Consider the following 15,947-nt stretch of genomic DNA (forward strand, 5'->3'; position numbering starts at 1 on the left):
AGAAATATAGGAAACTATTTGATACCAATTCAGTTTTATATTTTCAATAGTAATCCATTATCTATATTAGAAATGTTGTCAAGGAATTCATATGGTGATATTTTTTCTATTAATACAATTATTTCCCCGATATCCACAACTGATTTTCTAGATTTATATTTTTTGAAACAGTTGATATAAAAATTTTATCACATTAACCAGTATCATTTGTATATTATGCTGTTAACTATCGTCGGGACTGAGGGGAGCGGGAGTGGGAACGTGACGACGCTGGGTCAATCCCCATCAACCGACCAGATCGATGGTAGCCCCTAACGGATGCACGAGATAGGGAACGCGGAATGTACAGAAAATGAATGCAGCAGGAATAGCAGCGCCAACCACTGGAATAGGTACAGAATGGATAAAATCGGGATAAGTAAGTGCAGGTGGACAGGAAGGCTGGCAACAGAAGTGACAATGTTGTATGCAGGAGAAGACCAGCATTGTAGAAATGTCACAGGACACGCGGAGAGTCTATGGAATGGAGGCCTGTGACCAGTACTGTAGAGATGTCACAGGACGCGGAGAGTCTATGGAATGGAGGCCTGTGACCAGTACTGTAGGATCATCAGTGCAGGGTTCTGTTCGGCATAAAGTAAGGTGACAGTAACTAGTGTACGTGTATGTACCAAAAAATGAAGCCGAGGAAGGAGGCAAAGAAGAGTTCTACAGCAAGTTACAAAAGACGGTAGCCTAGTGTATGGCATTCCATGTTAATATCCAGTCCTCGCTCACTGACACCATCCATTGGTATTCAAGTGAGAAGCTTCAAAGGGTTATCACGAAGAAAACAGTTGGAAATATCAATATTTGTTTTCATACCGCTAAAGATGTTTGAATCTGGCACTGCCCAATATGACAACAATTCAAATCCATGAGTTTAATAAATGTACATATTAATAACGTTTCACAATATATACAATAAACAGTTTCAGATACATTAAATTCCTGAGGCATATATACAACGATAACAAGTCTTAAAAATAACATGTCAAAATCAAATGTACATATCCATTTATAGCTTTGTTAAACTCTAAACAAATATGGTAAAATCAAACCCATAATGCCATGACTATATAACAGTTCACTGAATGGTCTTAACAGAAAAAAGAAGACTAAATGTGAAAGATTTCTTAAAATATGAACACGAGAACTGTTAATGTTCAGGGCAAAGCAAGTATTGTCAACATAGCAGCCCTTATGATCCAATTCTATTTCCCAAATAAGTAATGCATTGAACTATTAACCTTTCATTTTAGGGTCAACGACTAAATTCAAAGTTTACAATGTACTTTGTGAAGAGATTGGTCAATCTCATCAATATTTTCTTGACATACTGCAACCTCGCAATTCTTGAAAATATTTTTAATTATTCACAATTGTTGTCCCATCTTAACCTCAGGAGTCATGATTTGCATATGCATAAATCTACATTACATGAAAATGTTTGCATATTAATTTGATAAACTGTAGGCTTGTGAGAAGATTTGTAAATATTTCTTCTTTAATGGTCTTCAGTAAAACTTTAAACACCCTGTTGTGGTCCAACCCCGGCCCAATATGTCACAGGTGAACAAAATTTAATCTTCGGTATATAAAATAATTAATGCAAGCTTCTGTTTTTCTGGTCAGGTGGTTCTTAATGGAGGACTATTCAAACATAACTGAAAAATTGTTGAGTGTGGCGGAAAACATGAATCAATCAATCAAACATCCCATCTTATTTTCATTACTGTCCCCATTATCTCCCCTCAGTATAGGAAAAGTCCATTTTTTAAAACTACATGCAGTTTGAATCCCTGTCAGTCAAGGTTGCTTTGTAGTATATATATGTATGTAAGTTTAGATGAAAAGGACACAGTGACTCATGAGAAGAAGGGTGAGAAATACAATTTTCTAAAAATCACAAGAATGGCTTTACTGAAAATATAAATTATATGGTACACAGTAAAATCTAAAGTAGCTCTTTGCACTATAATCATATCTAATGTCTCGCTAAAGCATCTCATATGAAGCATGATTTCACCTTCAAAAGAGTTTACAATACAAGTTCTCAAGTATTTTATATGAATTTCTGGGTGTTTTTCCCTGAATAATAAAAATTATGTTTTACAAAAATGAGCAATTAATTTTTTTAGTGTAATAAGCTACCTTGATTAAACACTATGAGTTTCATCATATATTATGTTTTACACCATTTTTATGGTTGTCAAATCCACAGCGCATGACTTCATTGGTGACGCCATCTTGAACAAAGAAAGATGTCACACCTACAACAAAGTTGGTATGATGTCAAGGAATGAATTATGACTTCTCCAATGCATTGGCATGGCATATTAATTCTTAATGTCCTCATTCATTATCATTTTAAAGATTTGATAGCCAGAATACTTATAAATAGTAACTAATTATACATCTGAACTCAAACATGAGAGAACTGGATACATGTACTTTCAAAAAAATTGACAGCATATATTTCAACACAGGCGCTTGATGTTACAATCTTAAAATCAAATTTGTATATAATGTATGTTGAAAATCATGTATCTACACTATATGTACCTAAATCAATACATAGTGTGACCGGTCAACAGGGAATGCTTACTCCTCCTAGGCACTTGATCCCATCTCTGTTATCCAGGGGTCCATGTTTCCCAACTCTCTATTTTGCATTGCTTAAAGGATTTATGATATTGATCACTGCCATGATGATTTCCAATACTTTATGTAATATGTGTTTTTGTAATGTAAAGTGCCAGTGACTTCAACACCTGGTTCAGAATACAATGAGCTAGATGTACAATTTCCATATTAGTAAACCCTATAAGTTTCTGAAATACCATATAATAATAACAATAAAGTCATTCAATGGTACTAAATATACCAGGACTTTTATAAATGTACACATGAAGTTTGAAAAGATAAGACTACAGCAGGTAATTCTTTGTTTTGAATAAAATGTCATCTAATAACGAAAAATCATTAAAATAAAGAATGTGATAATAAAAAGTTGTGTTTTATACAGATATAAAAATGTTCATACCTAACTTTGATACATCTCGTATATTTCTGTGTTCATCATCAAAGAATATCATATCATGAAACTCTATTCCACTGTCTTCCTTGATTCTGTAAAAAGAACAGAAATTGCTTTCAAAACTCGTACATGCTGATCCTCATGCTGCATATTATATCATACATCATGTTGTCATATCACTGGTTATAGCTGTATCTAATCAGTCAGGCTGATGATGCATCAGCACATAGCTTTCCATAAATAAGTGGTTTTTCTCCTTTTGTAATATTTACAGAATATTATTTTATTTGTCTGTCAGAGTGGTCCAGAATCTGTTGTCACCCTCTCCCCGCATATCATATTATATATTAATGAAAACTAGACATTTTGAAGTGATCCATTTTAGTTAAAGACTTACTGTGTTAGATGCTTTGTTTTACCCCCTGGATAAATCTGTACATAGTCAAAATATTGATCCCATTCAAAGCATTGGATTAGCTCCCTTGCTTCGCTGGTGCAAGAGGTTCTAAAAATACAGTGTACCACATATGACCTGATTACTTCAATATCTTTTAGAGATACATATCCAAAATAAGCATTACATTCACTACATGAAAATCCATAACCATGCTTTAACCATTAAAAACAATATGTTATACACAGTACAATGTAATACCCAGTATGATTTAGGCCAAAAATATGAACTGTTGTGTTTCTTAATCTACTTACATCCAAGTCAAAATTAGGGTTAGGTCAGTAGAAAATAAAAACTATTTCTTCCTCAAACTTTATTCTAGGTGTACACAAAGAAACATTGTAAGCACAATCACCACTGAAGTTGCCGCTATATTACAATATTAAACAGGAGGGCTAATTTTTCACAATAAATATGCTTTGATATAAATTTACTAAAAGCAATTACAATTTTCAAGTCCCAAAAGATGTTCATTCAATGATCAAAACTTTTGGGTAGGAGTATAATATTAGTGGAAACATCAATTTTTATTATACGCCTGGGGGGGTGGGGGGGGGGGTGGGGGGGGGAAATCATTACAAAAAATCTGTATGTTTGACAATATCTATACCACCAACTGAAACCAGCATGTTACAATGGCTTTTTTCAATACATTACAGGGTTATGTTGGACATCATAACCAGGGTTATTTTCCTATGTACACAATTATATTTGTGGAACATGGGAAATAAATTTGTTATTCAAGTTATAGACTAGAATAAAATACTTCATTTAACTAATTTGGGCCCACAAGGAGCATAGTGTATAATTCTAAATTGTATAAACAAATACAGGGAGCATTCACAAAGTAACGCACAACAAAACATGTATGAGGAAATCATTCTTTATCTGGGTCTAATCAGGGTAGTACTAAGGATTCACTACCACCAGCTCAATCTCAATACACCCTTTGGCTTGATAATTTCACAGATTAGAACTGTTAAATCTGACACGCCTTCTAAATATCACATTTGTTATTACCTTGAGGCCACCCCGACCATAATGCCATCTCTCTTCAGATTTTGTAAAACTCTCGGTACAGCCTGGTAATAAGGTACCTGTCGACCATGACAATCTTTGACATCTGTGTTGCTTAAATAAGTATGAAAAATGTCACTAGGTAATAGAAAAGCACAAGTTCTATAAATTCTAAAATAAATAAATGAAAGATACTCAAGGGGGGTGGGGGTCTGTAAAATCTAGGAAGTTGTGAATCGTTTATTACAATCTGATATTTTTCAAATTTATAAGAAAGTATTTCACAAACCTTATTTTTGTGAAAGGAGCATCATAGTGTGTGTCAATCCAGAAAGGCCAAAGCGTGTAATCTGCAGTCAATGGACATGAAGTACTGAATGATTAAACAGAAGACTGACATCTATTTTTGAGATATTCACAAACTGATACACTAGACAAACTAAAGTAAGAGGTAAGACATTGAACTCACCAAGATCAAATACTACCAACTTGGGTTTTTCAGATTTTTTGTCCATGACCTGCTTTGAGCTTTCTCACAGGACGCATTTGTTTCGGACTTCCGGGCGACGACCGGGTTATCTGCGGAAATAAGAAAGAGAAATTCTATCATGTCTATCAACATGTAATTTAAACAAAAAAATATTTATTTTTAAAAGCATTTCTGCTTAACAGATTTAATAACCTGTACTCTATGTTAGTTTATCAATCATTATATTTAGGTCAATATTTTGTTCCCAAAATTCGATTTCTAGTCAACTCGTACCCTGATCGACTCGTACCCAGGTCAACTCGTACCTCATAGGTCAACTCGTACCCAAAAGGCAAAAGTCATCTCGTACCCAAGAATCTGCCCATAATGCAATATATGTATGCGCATATAAGTGACATATCGCTTAGGTACGAGTTGTCATCAATTGAAGAGGAGGAGTCAACTCGTAACCAGATTCTTGGGACTTTTACCTTTTGGGTACGAGTTGACCTATTGGGTACGAGTTGACTTGGGTACGAGTCGGTCAGGGTACGAGTTGACTTGACTCCCAAAATTCGCAGGCCGAGCTGCAACTTCAACAGAGAAGCAATGTCCATCGTATGGTCATGCCATTGGAAACAAAAATATCACAAAAGTTACAGGTCTATTACCTAACTATATCGTATGTTAACGTTTGTCAGGCAATCTGATCCGATTGAAAATTTATTAAAACAAGTAACATTTACTCACCCGCTTCCGTAAGCGGCATAACTCGGGTGAAACAAGTGCGCCCTTCTCCTCTGGGCAACATTAAAACTGAAAGTAAGGTAGCAGGGGACAGTTTCGCACTATAGGCCCGTTCAACTTTTTCAAAAAATGGAATTACCCTGTATTTGAAGTGATATTACATGTGTAAAAATGTATACAATAATTTTAGGATGCATGTCAAATGTAGCTGAGTGCTTAGTAAAAATGTTGATATACAACATGTAGGTGTCACCATGATTCCTAGCATATAGATGGGTGCAAATACGAAACTAAGACACGTGGTCAGTTGCTGAAGAAATTCCGGTGAAAACATGCAGGGTCTAGCAAAAGGTCTGTAGCTGTGAGGGAAGGTGGATGGCCCCATATGAGAGGTAGATTTTTGAGAAGGGCAGATAGGGTTCTTGATTGTGCACAGTGTCTAAATCCCCATGTTTGGTACTGTGATGGTGTGGGGGTGGTGCGGATTAGGCCAAATGAGGGAAAATCAAAGCAAAAAAGGGGAACCTGCTCAGAGCATGTTTTGTGCACCAGCACCAGTATTTATAGATTACATGTAATTTAGGGTCATAATTTATTAACTACACTAATATGAAATACAAGTATTGACATGAAAGGGAAATATGATTTTTCATTAGTCTGTCATAATCTGACTTTGGTGTATACCCCCTATCCACATGTTTCAAAACCAAAGAAACTGTCCCCTGCCACCTAAAAATGAAAGGACATACATGTACATATGCATAGTCGAACATAAATTATTTCGAGTTTGCGTCAACATGTTGGCATTTCAACCTGCCTGTTGACGTGCGATTGTGTTTTGATGCAATTCATTTCATTGTCACATTTCACTCTGTTGAACTGCACATCAAAAAAGTGGCTGGATCAATTTGATTTACCACCTTCTGTATGGTAACGGGACGTTTCGCACCGAAAGACGTTTCGTACTAAGACGATTCGCACTAGGACGGTTCGCCCCTATTTGCGGTGCGAAACGTCCCTGCATTTTCCATTACTTTGGTTATTATCTATATAACCACATATCTAAGAAGTTTTGTCTGATTACATTTGATGCTAACATATATAGACAGGCATGATGCTAGTCCATGTACGCCGAAGTTCCTCAATCAAATTAGATCTTGATTTTAATTAATACTTGAGGGTGATTGAAGTTTCCTTTTGATATAAAGCATTCATATTTAATGATATGAAAGTCTGGTTGGACAGGACAGCTTAAACATTTTATATATGATTTATAGTCACATGTTCAAGTAATACAGAAACGGGATGGGATCCATTGTCAAAGCGTAGAGAAAATCATCGACTTGTTCAACTCCACAAGATATACCATTACATGACTCCCAATTACCTAAACAATAATATAATTCAGTCTCTGAGAAATCAAGGTCACAACTACAACACAAGAGCAACTAATTCACTGCAAGAAATCAACTCTAGAACCAAGCTATACTTTAATTCATTTTTTCCATCTACAATAAGGAAATGGAATGCACTTCCTCGAAATGTCCAATTAAATCCCTCTCTATCTAGCTTTAAGAAATATCTTAATATAAGTGTCATTGATATTCCAAATTATTTTTACTTAGGAACCAAAATCGGACAAACTCTTCATGTAAAACTGAGATTAGAATGCAGTGCTCTTCATCTTCATATGTTTCAAAGAAAATTATGCAATTCACCCCTTTACATTTGTGGAGAAGTAGAAAGTATTGATCGTTGTTTTTTTTACGCTGTAATATGTACTTAAGAGTTAGGACCAATACAATTCTGACACTGCCATATCCACTATTGTTATACGGTAATGAAAATTTATCTGAAAGTGAGAACAACAGCATTTTTTATTTAGCCCAGAAATTTCTTGTTGAAAGTAAAAGGTTCTGAGCCTACCTCTGAAAGCTGTTCTACCTGTGATACTGTCATACTGTATATAAAATATACTCATGTGTACCAAGGTTGTAATAAGTGGAAAACCTGTGTTTATTACTCATTGTTTATAAGGCATAACTCTACAATTCATTATTTCAACTTTTTCTATAGTTTATATTCATTTGATCTGTATCGACACTTATCATACATATAAACGTGTGTTATTTTTCTCCCAATACTCATTTCCAGTTGTTCTCCCTTATTCCTATTTCTTTTTGCATGTATTGTAATAATTAGTATATACGACTTATTTTACTTAGAATTTTCATTCACCTCTTACTTGTAAGATATTTAGAGCGATATCAATATAAGCCTTTTGGCTTGTTTCTCAATCTATTTCATGTATATATAAGACATTGTTTGTAAAAATTATCAAATTATTTACGAATAAATATTGTTTAAACTAAGTAATACAGAACATTTAATTTTTCCTATTTCTTAATCGAAATTATTCATGTATATCCGGTAGCGGATTTAGGAGGGTATATCTAAGGAAATCATGGTGTCTTATTTAGAAAAGCAATCTTTCTTTTCTTTTCTTTTTTTCACTCTCAGAGAAATAGATTTACAACTTGGAACAAATTCAAATGTTAATCTGGTACGGCGAAATATATTTTTCAAACAGAACACCATGCAATTCCTTTAACACAACACCAATTTTTAAAATCATCTATATTAACGTATCTGGTATTGTATATGAAATTTTCATATTTTTGCCAATGCAAAAATTTGATCCATAAACCCCACATCGTTGTATCTCTGCTATGTACGGATTGAAGAGGTTATTTTAATTTTATTTTTATAGTATATAAACGGAATCTCATAATTGAAATGAGTCTCTTCATTATATTCTCCGTGGAAATGACATCTGGAGCATCTCCGCAAAATATAGATGCAATTAACTTAATATTTGAAGTGGTACCGCCATCGCGGTAGTTGTCTTTGATCTCGCTTAGATCATTTACCTAGTTTGTTGAGAGTGTTAATCCCTATTTGTAAATATAATTCCACATGTTTGATTATTTCTATAACATAGACTATTAACTTATTTTTTAATCAGTATGGATATTTATAAACATTAATCTACAAATTAAAGAAAATAAAGACAGTCACCAATGTAAGTTTAATCTCTTAGGGCGAAACGTCTCAGGGTGAATCGTCTTTTGGGGCGAATCGTCTCAGCACGAAACGTCATCGGGGCGAAACGTCCCGTATTCTTCTGTACATGTATCTCAATTTTAATGCGATGTACTTTTAGCTGCGACATGATTTCCCTGATAAAGAAATATGGGCATTTTCAATAGCGTATATAAATTAAAACTGGTAAACCAAGATTGTTAAGTGTCCGATAAAATGTTTGCTGTATTTTCATTATCCGCTAAATTACTGCTATAAAAAGAATAAATAAAACTTTCTACGAACCATCATGATTTATCTTTAGTGCTCCGTTATCATGCTTTAACAATGGAGACCGACATTTTATTGCTAATGGGACCACAGTCTATTCGTTATATTCTAAGCAAGGAAACACACACACACACACACACACACACACACACACACACACACACCCTACCCCCACCTCAAAAAAACCCAATCAAGTACACGTATACATTTTAAACGATAAAGCTAGCAATGATTTGCTTTTAGGATTACATACGGTACTCTCCTACAAACATTTTCAATATTCAAGACATGAAAATAGAAATAAAGAGTTAGAAACCTTTTTTCTTCTTCCGTTGTTAAATTTGAGAGGACCATGACCTATTTATTTCTAATAAGAAGTTTTTTTGTACACGTAAGACTGTACCGAACATTGTCACGGAGGGACAAAGCAACCAAACACCATTGGTAATGGATAAGGAGAGATCTTTCAAAGTTCTATGAAATAAACAGTCAAACTTTTCATTTCAGGTGATTCCACCCTTCTAGAAGTATATAGGTTCAATCTTATATTTCATCGTTGATTCTTCAAATAATACATCTTAGTAACAAATGAAATTGATAAAATAAGTATGTTGCGGTATTAATAAAAATATTAACAATTAGCACAATTTACCTGTTATCAACATCAGAATATTGCAATTTTCCTTAAACAGCATCAATTATCAAAATTTCACCCAAAAAAACGGGTTGTAATCACTGTAATGATGTAATAGTATTCATAACAATTTCATGAAACTGTTTCTTTAAAAATATACAAAATGCTTGTGACCAATAAAGGAAATTTATCGCATAATGGACTTGATAAATAATTCAATGAAAACAGAGTTATTGCCCTTGGATTCAATATTTTAAAACATATGATTGATTTATTCTCTTTAGAGAAGTCGAGAGGCGAAGGCTATGCCTCTCGACTTCTCTAAAGAGAATAATGATTGATTATATATATATAACGTGGACTTTTGAAATATTTCATGGCTAAGAAGATTTTTTTACAATAACTATTTAAAAAGACTCCAACAAAATTTATGTTCCTGTCATGCATAAATCTTTCTAAATCATTGACTTTGCAAAATCTTATGACGTCACAGGAGGGTGGAAATACCTTCATTTCCTCCTCATACGGAATCCATGTGTTGTGTTCGTAAACCCATTTTAAATCTTCCTTGGGCGTTAAGTTTGTATGAAACATTAAACGTTCTTTATTTCCACTTCTTGTCCACATTCTTTGTTACAAACATTTGACAGAGTGTACGCAATACTTTGTGAATGATTGAGCGGTTGTGTTTATTTGAAGTTCAATATTTGAATGCATCCTGGCCTGGTTCAATCACAAGTAACCAAAATTTCTAGAGTGAAAACTGTAAGGGTTAAAACTTTAAGTATAACATAACATTAAATTGCTTCAGATGCTGTAATGGCCCGCGGCGGTATATATTATTTTTATGGATGCATTCAAGCAGACTTGCTTTAGATGCTTAATGGACCTATATTTTCTCAATGATTAAACTAACTTTTGGAATGTGTGTATATTAAAATCCTATAATAGCTATATTCTATAGTGATGAAACTTAATTGTTTGCATGAAAAATAACTTTAATCAAACTTACTTCTGATGTTGCGATTGAACTAGCTGTGCTTTTCAGAAGTATATGGCCAAATAGGATTGCATGTGACTATCATAATATTCTGCTGACAAGAATGATAAGCTGTTATAATAGCTTTCAGTTATTAAGTTACCGTCTTAACGACATCATCGAATTTAAATTTTCAATGCTCTAACATCACCTGTACATTTGCCTCCACAAAGAATAGGTCCTCAGTACCTCTTGCTTGTCGTACGAGGCGACTAAATGGGGCGGTCCTTCGGATGAGACCACAAAAGCCGAGGTCACGTGTCACAGCAAATGTGGCACGATAAAGATCCCTCCCTGCGGTGCTCAAAGGCCGTAAGCGTCGAGCATAGGCCTAAAATTTGCAGCCCATCACCGACAATGGTGACGTCTTCATATCAGTGAAAAATTCTCGAGTTGGACGTTAAACAATATACAATCAATCAATTTATGCATGAATAAGCATAAAACTTAAAATAATGAAAGAAATAAAACACACACACACACATCCAACCATCTTAAAGGGATGGTACGGTGTAACGGGATGACGTGTTTGTAAATAGCATGTGGTTCTGAAATCAAAGAGTTACTTGCATATCTGTTTATTTTATATAAGTCAAGGACTATAGCTGAGGCTGATCATGAACTTCAACATTTGATGTGAATCAGCTATATCAGTGTCACTTGTAAGAATTCTGGGAAAGTACGGTTATACTTCATATCATTGAAACTTAAGAAAATTCTGTTTCGTGGAAACGAATTTCATATCGTAAGAACGAAATACAATGTAGATTTCGTAAGATCGAAAGAATTTTTTTTTTTACGTGGGAACAAATTCATCTCATCCACCTTTCTCAAACCCGCCACCATACATAAATCATATATAATGTTGAAATAAAATTCTGATATTATAAAACCTTTGCAAATTGTTGCACTAGCCTCAGTAACAAACATTTATTACGTGGCATCTGAAATTGGCACATTTCCCGTGCGTGTCATCTGGCATGGAAGCAGCGCTTCTGAACTAAGCACTTCAAGTGTATTGAGGATGTACGAATTAATTTCATTTCAATAGAACTGTAAAAATCACGTAGTATACAGGAAATCACAGTTATAGTAACAGATAAACACAGCTAAAGGTTAAAAAGTAATAAGATGTGAGAAGATCGTCATTATAAAAATACTGGACAATGCTTGTATTGTTCTAGCTGCAGAACTGTAGCTCTCTGAATCATATGCTGAAACCATATACTTATCATTAATTTCTATCCCTCTTCTAATGAAAGGTGAAGATAACGAACAGTGATCAATCTCATAACTCCTACAAGCAATACAAAATAGATAGTTGGGCAAACACGGACCCCTGGACACACCAGAGGTGGGATCAGGTGCCTAGGAGGAGTAAGCATCCCTTGTTGACCGGTCACACCCGCCGTGAGCCCCATATCCTGATCAGGTAAACGGAGTTATCCGCAGTCAAAATCAGTGTGCCAAGAACGGCTTAACAATCGATATGAAACACGTCAGACAGCATTTGACCCAATGCGAGATTGTATCGACGAACTAGATCGTTATAACGACCATAGAATTTGCGAAATGCTGACTTCAATCGAGACTGTTGAAATCCCTGTACCATCAACTTGTTTGTCAGTAGCTTACCTCGATTTAAAAACTGACTATACCCAGAACAAGCTCTTGCATATCGAATCAGTTAAGATATATAAACACCATATGCAGGTGATAATGGAATATTGCTACATAAATGTGGGAAGTTGACGATGGAGAAGCTGAAATCATCCCGTTTGTCATACAGTTGAGTTGTTAGTTTGCCGTTAATGTATTATTCCAGCACAATTTTTCTTTTTATAGTACTTAAGAAAGGTGACGAAAACGAACAGTGATCCTATAAGCAATACAAAATAGATAGTTGGGGAAACACGGAGCCCTGGACATACCAGAGGAGGTGGGATCAGGTGCCTAGGAGGAGTAAGCATCCCCTGTCGACCCGTCACACCCGCCATGAGCCCTATATCTTGATCAGGTAAACGGAATTGTCCGTAGTCAAAATCAGTGTACTAAGAACGGTCTAACAATCAGTATGAAACACGTCAGACAGCATTTAACCTAATGATACGTTATATTGGCAAACTAGATCTATCGTTATAACGACTATAAAATTTGCGAAATGCTGACTTTAAACGAGACCATTGAAACCTTTGCACCATCAACAATATTTGTCAGTAGCCTGCTTCGATTTAAAAACTGACCATGCGCAGAACAAGCTCTTGCGTAGCGAATCAATTGAGAAAGGTAAGTAATGCTGGGTTACTGTTGCTGTTTGAATTTTCACCATCCTCCTCATAAAAAAGAAAGGACCAATGAATTGATTCCAGCACTGCTTAGAACTGCCCGGACCATTACTTTCTTTTTACAACCCGATTGTGTTCGCCAATCATCGTTCCCATCTCTGTGTGTACGACACGATATCGGTTTATACATGTATGAAACGCTCATTGTAGGTATGCTCTCAAACAATATTCTCTTAATTATTTTGCTGAATTTTTCTTCAGATCTTGGGGATTATATCAGCTATAGCGATAGGTGTTAATTGGTGCATTCTTGGATAGTTGAAAAAATGCTGTCAGTTATAACTTGTATTGCTTTGATATTCCATGAATTGATTTCTGTGGTGTTTCTCGGATAATTTGATTTACTTGATCAATAATCTCATCTGAACTTCCTGACATTTCTCGTGTTTTGTTATAAATAGTTCCATATATGCTCAGTAATATTATAGGCCTACGAACTTTTATTAAATTCTGAATGGGATTAAGCAGGATAAACCGTTAGTCCTCTCCCTAGATTACATTAAATTGTACAAACTTTAACACTATGTAAAATATCAATCTAATTAAAATCAGATCCTCAGATACACTCACAATCGCTTCAATCGTATACAGAGTATACGGATCTAAGACGTCTGATTTTAATTATATTGTGTAAAATATCTGCTTCCTGGATAAACGTTGAATATCTGGATACCTTTTTGAGAAGCTTGTTCACTAGTGTTGGTGATTTTTCATGTTTAAAACACAGTTTCAGGACTTTAATATTTAAAAATGTATTTCCTGTGTCATCCATCTTGAAAATACCTGATTATCTCATTTTTTTTATGATGTCATCAAAGACATCATAAAATAAATGTGACGTCATACGTTTTGGGACTCACATTACAGCAAATTCTTTTTGTGAACGTCTTGTTTTGTGATCACCTAATATATACAAAGCTATGGCTATTCAAAGTCGGAACATATTTTTTGAATCCCAGTGTACGAACTTGGGTCGCAACCCATCCTTTGAAAATTTTGTGGATCCGCCACTGACGTACTTCTCAAGTATGGATGTAAGTATGTTACATATTGTATGTTCCAACATGTTTGTACTATTTTGGTTTGAATTTGGTAATACAGTTGAAGCTAGTTTACATATACAGTCAAACCTGTATTAAGAGACCGTCCAACGGAGAATGAAAAAAGGTCACATATGACAGGTGGTCTCTTAATACAGGTTGCCTATTTTCTACAGTAAATGTATAAAATTTCGCAAATAATATACAGAAATAGTTTGCACAATGGAGAAAATAACTGTATATGTATTTGGAATTTATCATTAAGAATATCAAGTGTGAGTCCCTTAATACAGTGGGTCGCTATGGCAGTTTTGACCGTAGTTTATATTAATGTGCATAGAAAATTAATCAGTGTGCATATACAATTTGGCTTGAAATTTACATGTTCGTACGTCATATTTTGAACAAGGTGATATCTTCTTGAATCTTCAAAAATGTAGTATGATCATCGCATTAAATTTTGTCCTTTATGGTTTGATGCTTCACTCATATTGTGGGTTAACGTTTGCACAATCAGGTCATGATTTTTAATGTCAAGGGCGTACTCTATATTCTAGCTGTCACGTTTTTTCTAGATTATGTTTATATACTCAGCCAAGGTAAGGCATTATTTCTAGTCCTTTCTCTGGTCATATCACATAATACCTCTTAGGTGAACCGAAGTGATTGATGAAGGTTTCCACTTCCTGGAAGCACTTAGCAAAACTACATATCTATGTATCGTGTATGTAGATTGCATTTAAGGTAGCTCCACCCTCATGTGACTTATCAATATTAATGGTTAAAAGGGGGAAAACTGTATCAATCCCCACGCAATATAGTATAATTTAATTAATAATCAAAGAATATGTGTATGTTGCCACCTTTTTATAGATGTCAGACATACAAAAACAGAAGTATAGGTAAACACCAGAAACTCACACATTTTCGTAAAACGAATGGCAACATTTTAGAAAAAGCCGTTTAATTGATCAAGATATAGAGCTCATGGCAGGTGTGTCCGGTCAACAGGGGATGCTTACTGATCCCACCTCTGGTATCCAGGGGTCTGTATTTGCCCAACTCTTAATTCTGCATTCCTTTTAGGAGTTATGAGATTGATCACTGTTCGTTATCTTCTTTTCATAATAGACATACATTAGACGAAATACCAGCATAGGAGTTATTTGCCTTGACGATTTTTTAAAATATCATATTAAAATAATTGATTATCTATGGAAAATATAAACTTTTTCACTATCAATAGTTTAGCAAATGTTTTAATTTTGTCCAGTGAATAAAATTCCTTTGAAAAATATTTTTCTGTCATAAGCAAGATTAATTGAATAAAGATATTTGCAAAAAACATTCAATGTACAACGATCATATTTCATACAAATAAACAAATTTGATCACATATATATATATTACTGATGGCAATTTTTAATTGGTTAACCGGTTGATCGGTACTCGATCGGAATGGTGATTACTTTCAGTTTCATTTCTTTATATTCTTAGCGCGTCTCCAGGTATCCTGGCATAGCTGGATTAAGTATGCTAAACATTAGGTCCTGATCTCACAGCAGCCGGCGAATCCCGCTAAACATTAAGTCCCGATCTCATAGCAGCCAGCAGATCTCGATTAAGATAACCGTACACTCGTGTATTTTCTGCCTAGACCTCCGGGTCCACGCAATATATTTCATTTTTGAAGAAACGCTTTTCATGAAGTATCACGCTGTGAAGCCATCGTAAATCATACCCCTCATATA

At 34.8% G+C, this 15,947-nt stretch overlaps 1 protein-coding gene across 5 annotated transcripts; it reads right to left on the bottom strand.

Annotated features, from left to right (window-relative positions):
- Positions 1 to 907: 907 nt before the first annotated feature.
- LOC125683622 (magnesium-dependent phosphatase 1-like) lies at positions 908 to 6,101 on the bottom strand. Of its 5 annotated transcripts, none has more exons than XM_056140282.1 (8): positions 5,770 to 6,099; positions 5,020 to 5,129; positions 4,840 to 4,900; positions 4,554 to 4,664; positions 3,477 to 3,584; positions 3,086 to 3,171; positions 2,605 to 2,717; positions 908 to 2,312 (listed from the first exon to the last, which is right to left on the bottom strand). In XM_056140282.1, exons 2-7 carry the CDS (start codon positions 5,063 to 5,065, stop codon positions 2,653 to 2,655), a joined length of 477 nt encoding a protein of 158 aa, XP_055996257.1. In that variant the 5' UTR covers positions 5,066 to 5,129; positions 5,770 to 6,099; the 3' UTR covers positions 908 to 2,312; positions 2,605 to 2,652. The 5 variants fall into 5 exon arrangements, 4 of the variants coding, with proteins under 4 accessions (XP_055996257.1, XP_048780938.1, XP_048780935.1 ...); XM_048924981.2 differs by having other exon boundaries at positions 2,648 to 2,717; positions 5,770 to 6,097; XR_008795907.1 differs by having other exon boundaries at positions 2,234 to 2,312; positions 2,648 to 2,813; positions 5,770 to 6,101.
- Positions 6,102 to 15,947: the final 9,846 nt, after the last annotated feature.

This window comes from Ostrea edulis, chromosome 6 (assembly GCF_947568905.1).
Source record: "Ostrea edulis chromosome 6, xbOstEdul1.1, whole genome shotgun sequence".
NCBI classification, from domain to species: domain Eukaryota; kingdom Metazoa; phylum Mollusca; class Bivalvia; order Ostreida; family Ostreidae; genus Ostrea; species Ostrea edulis.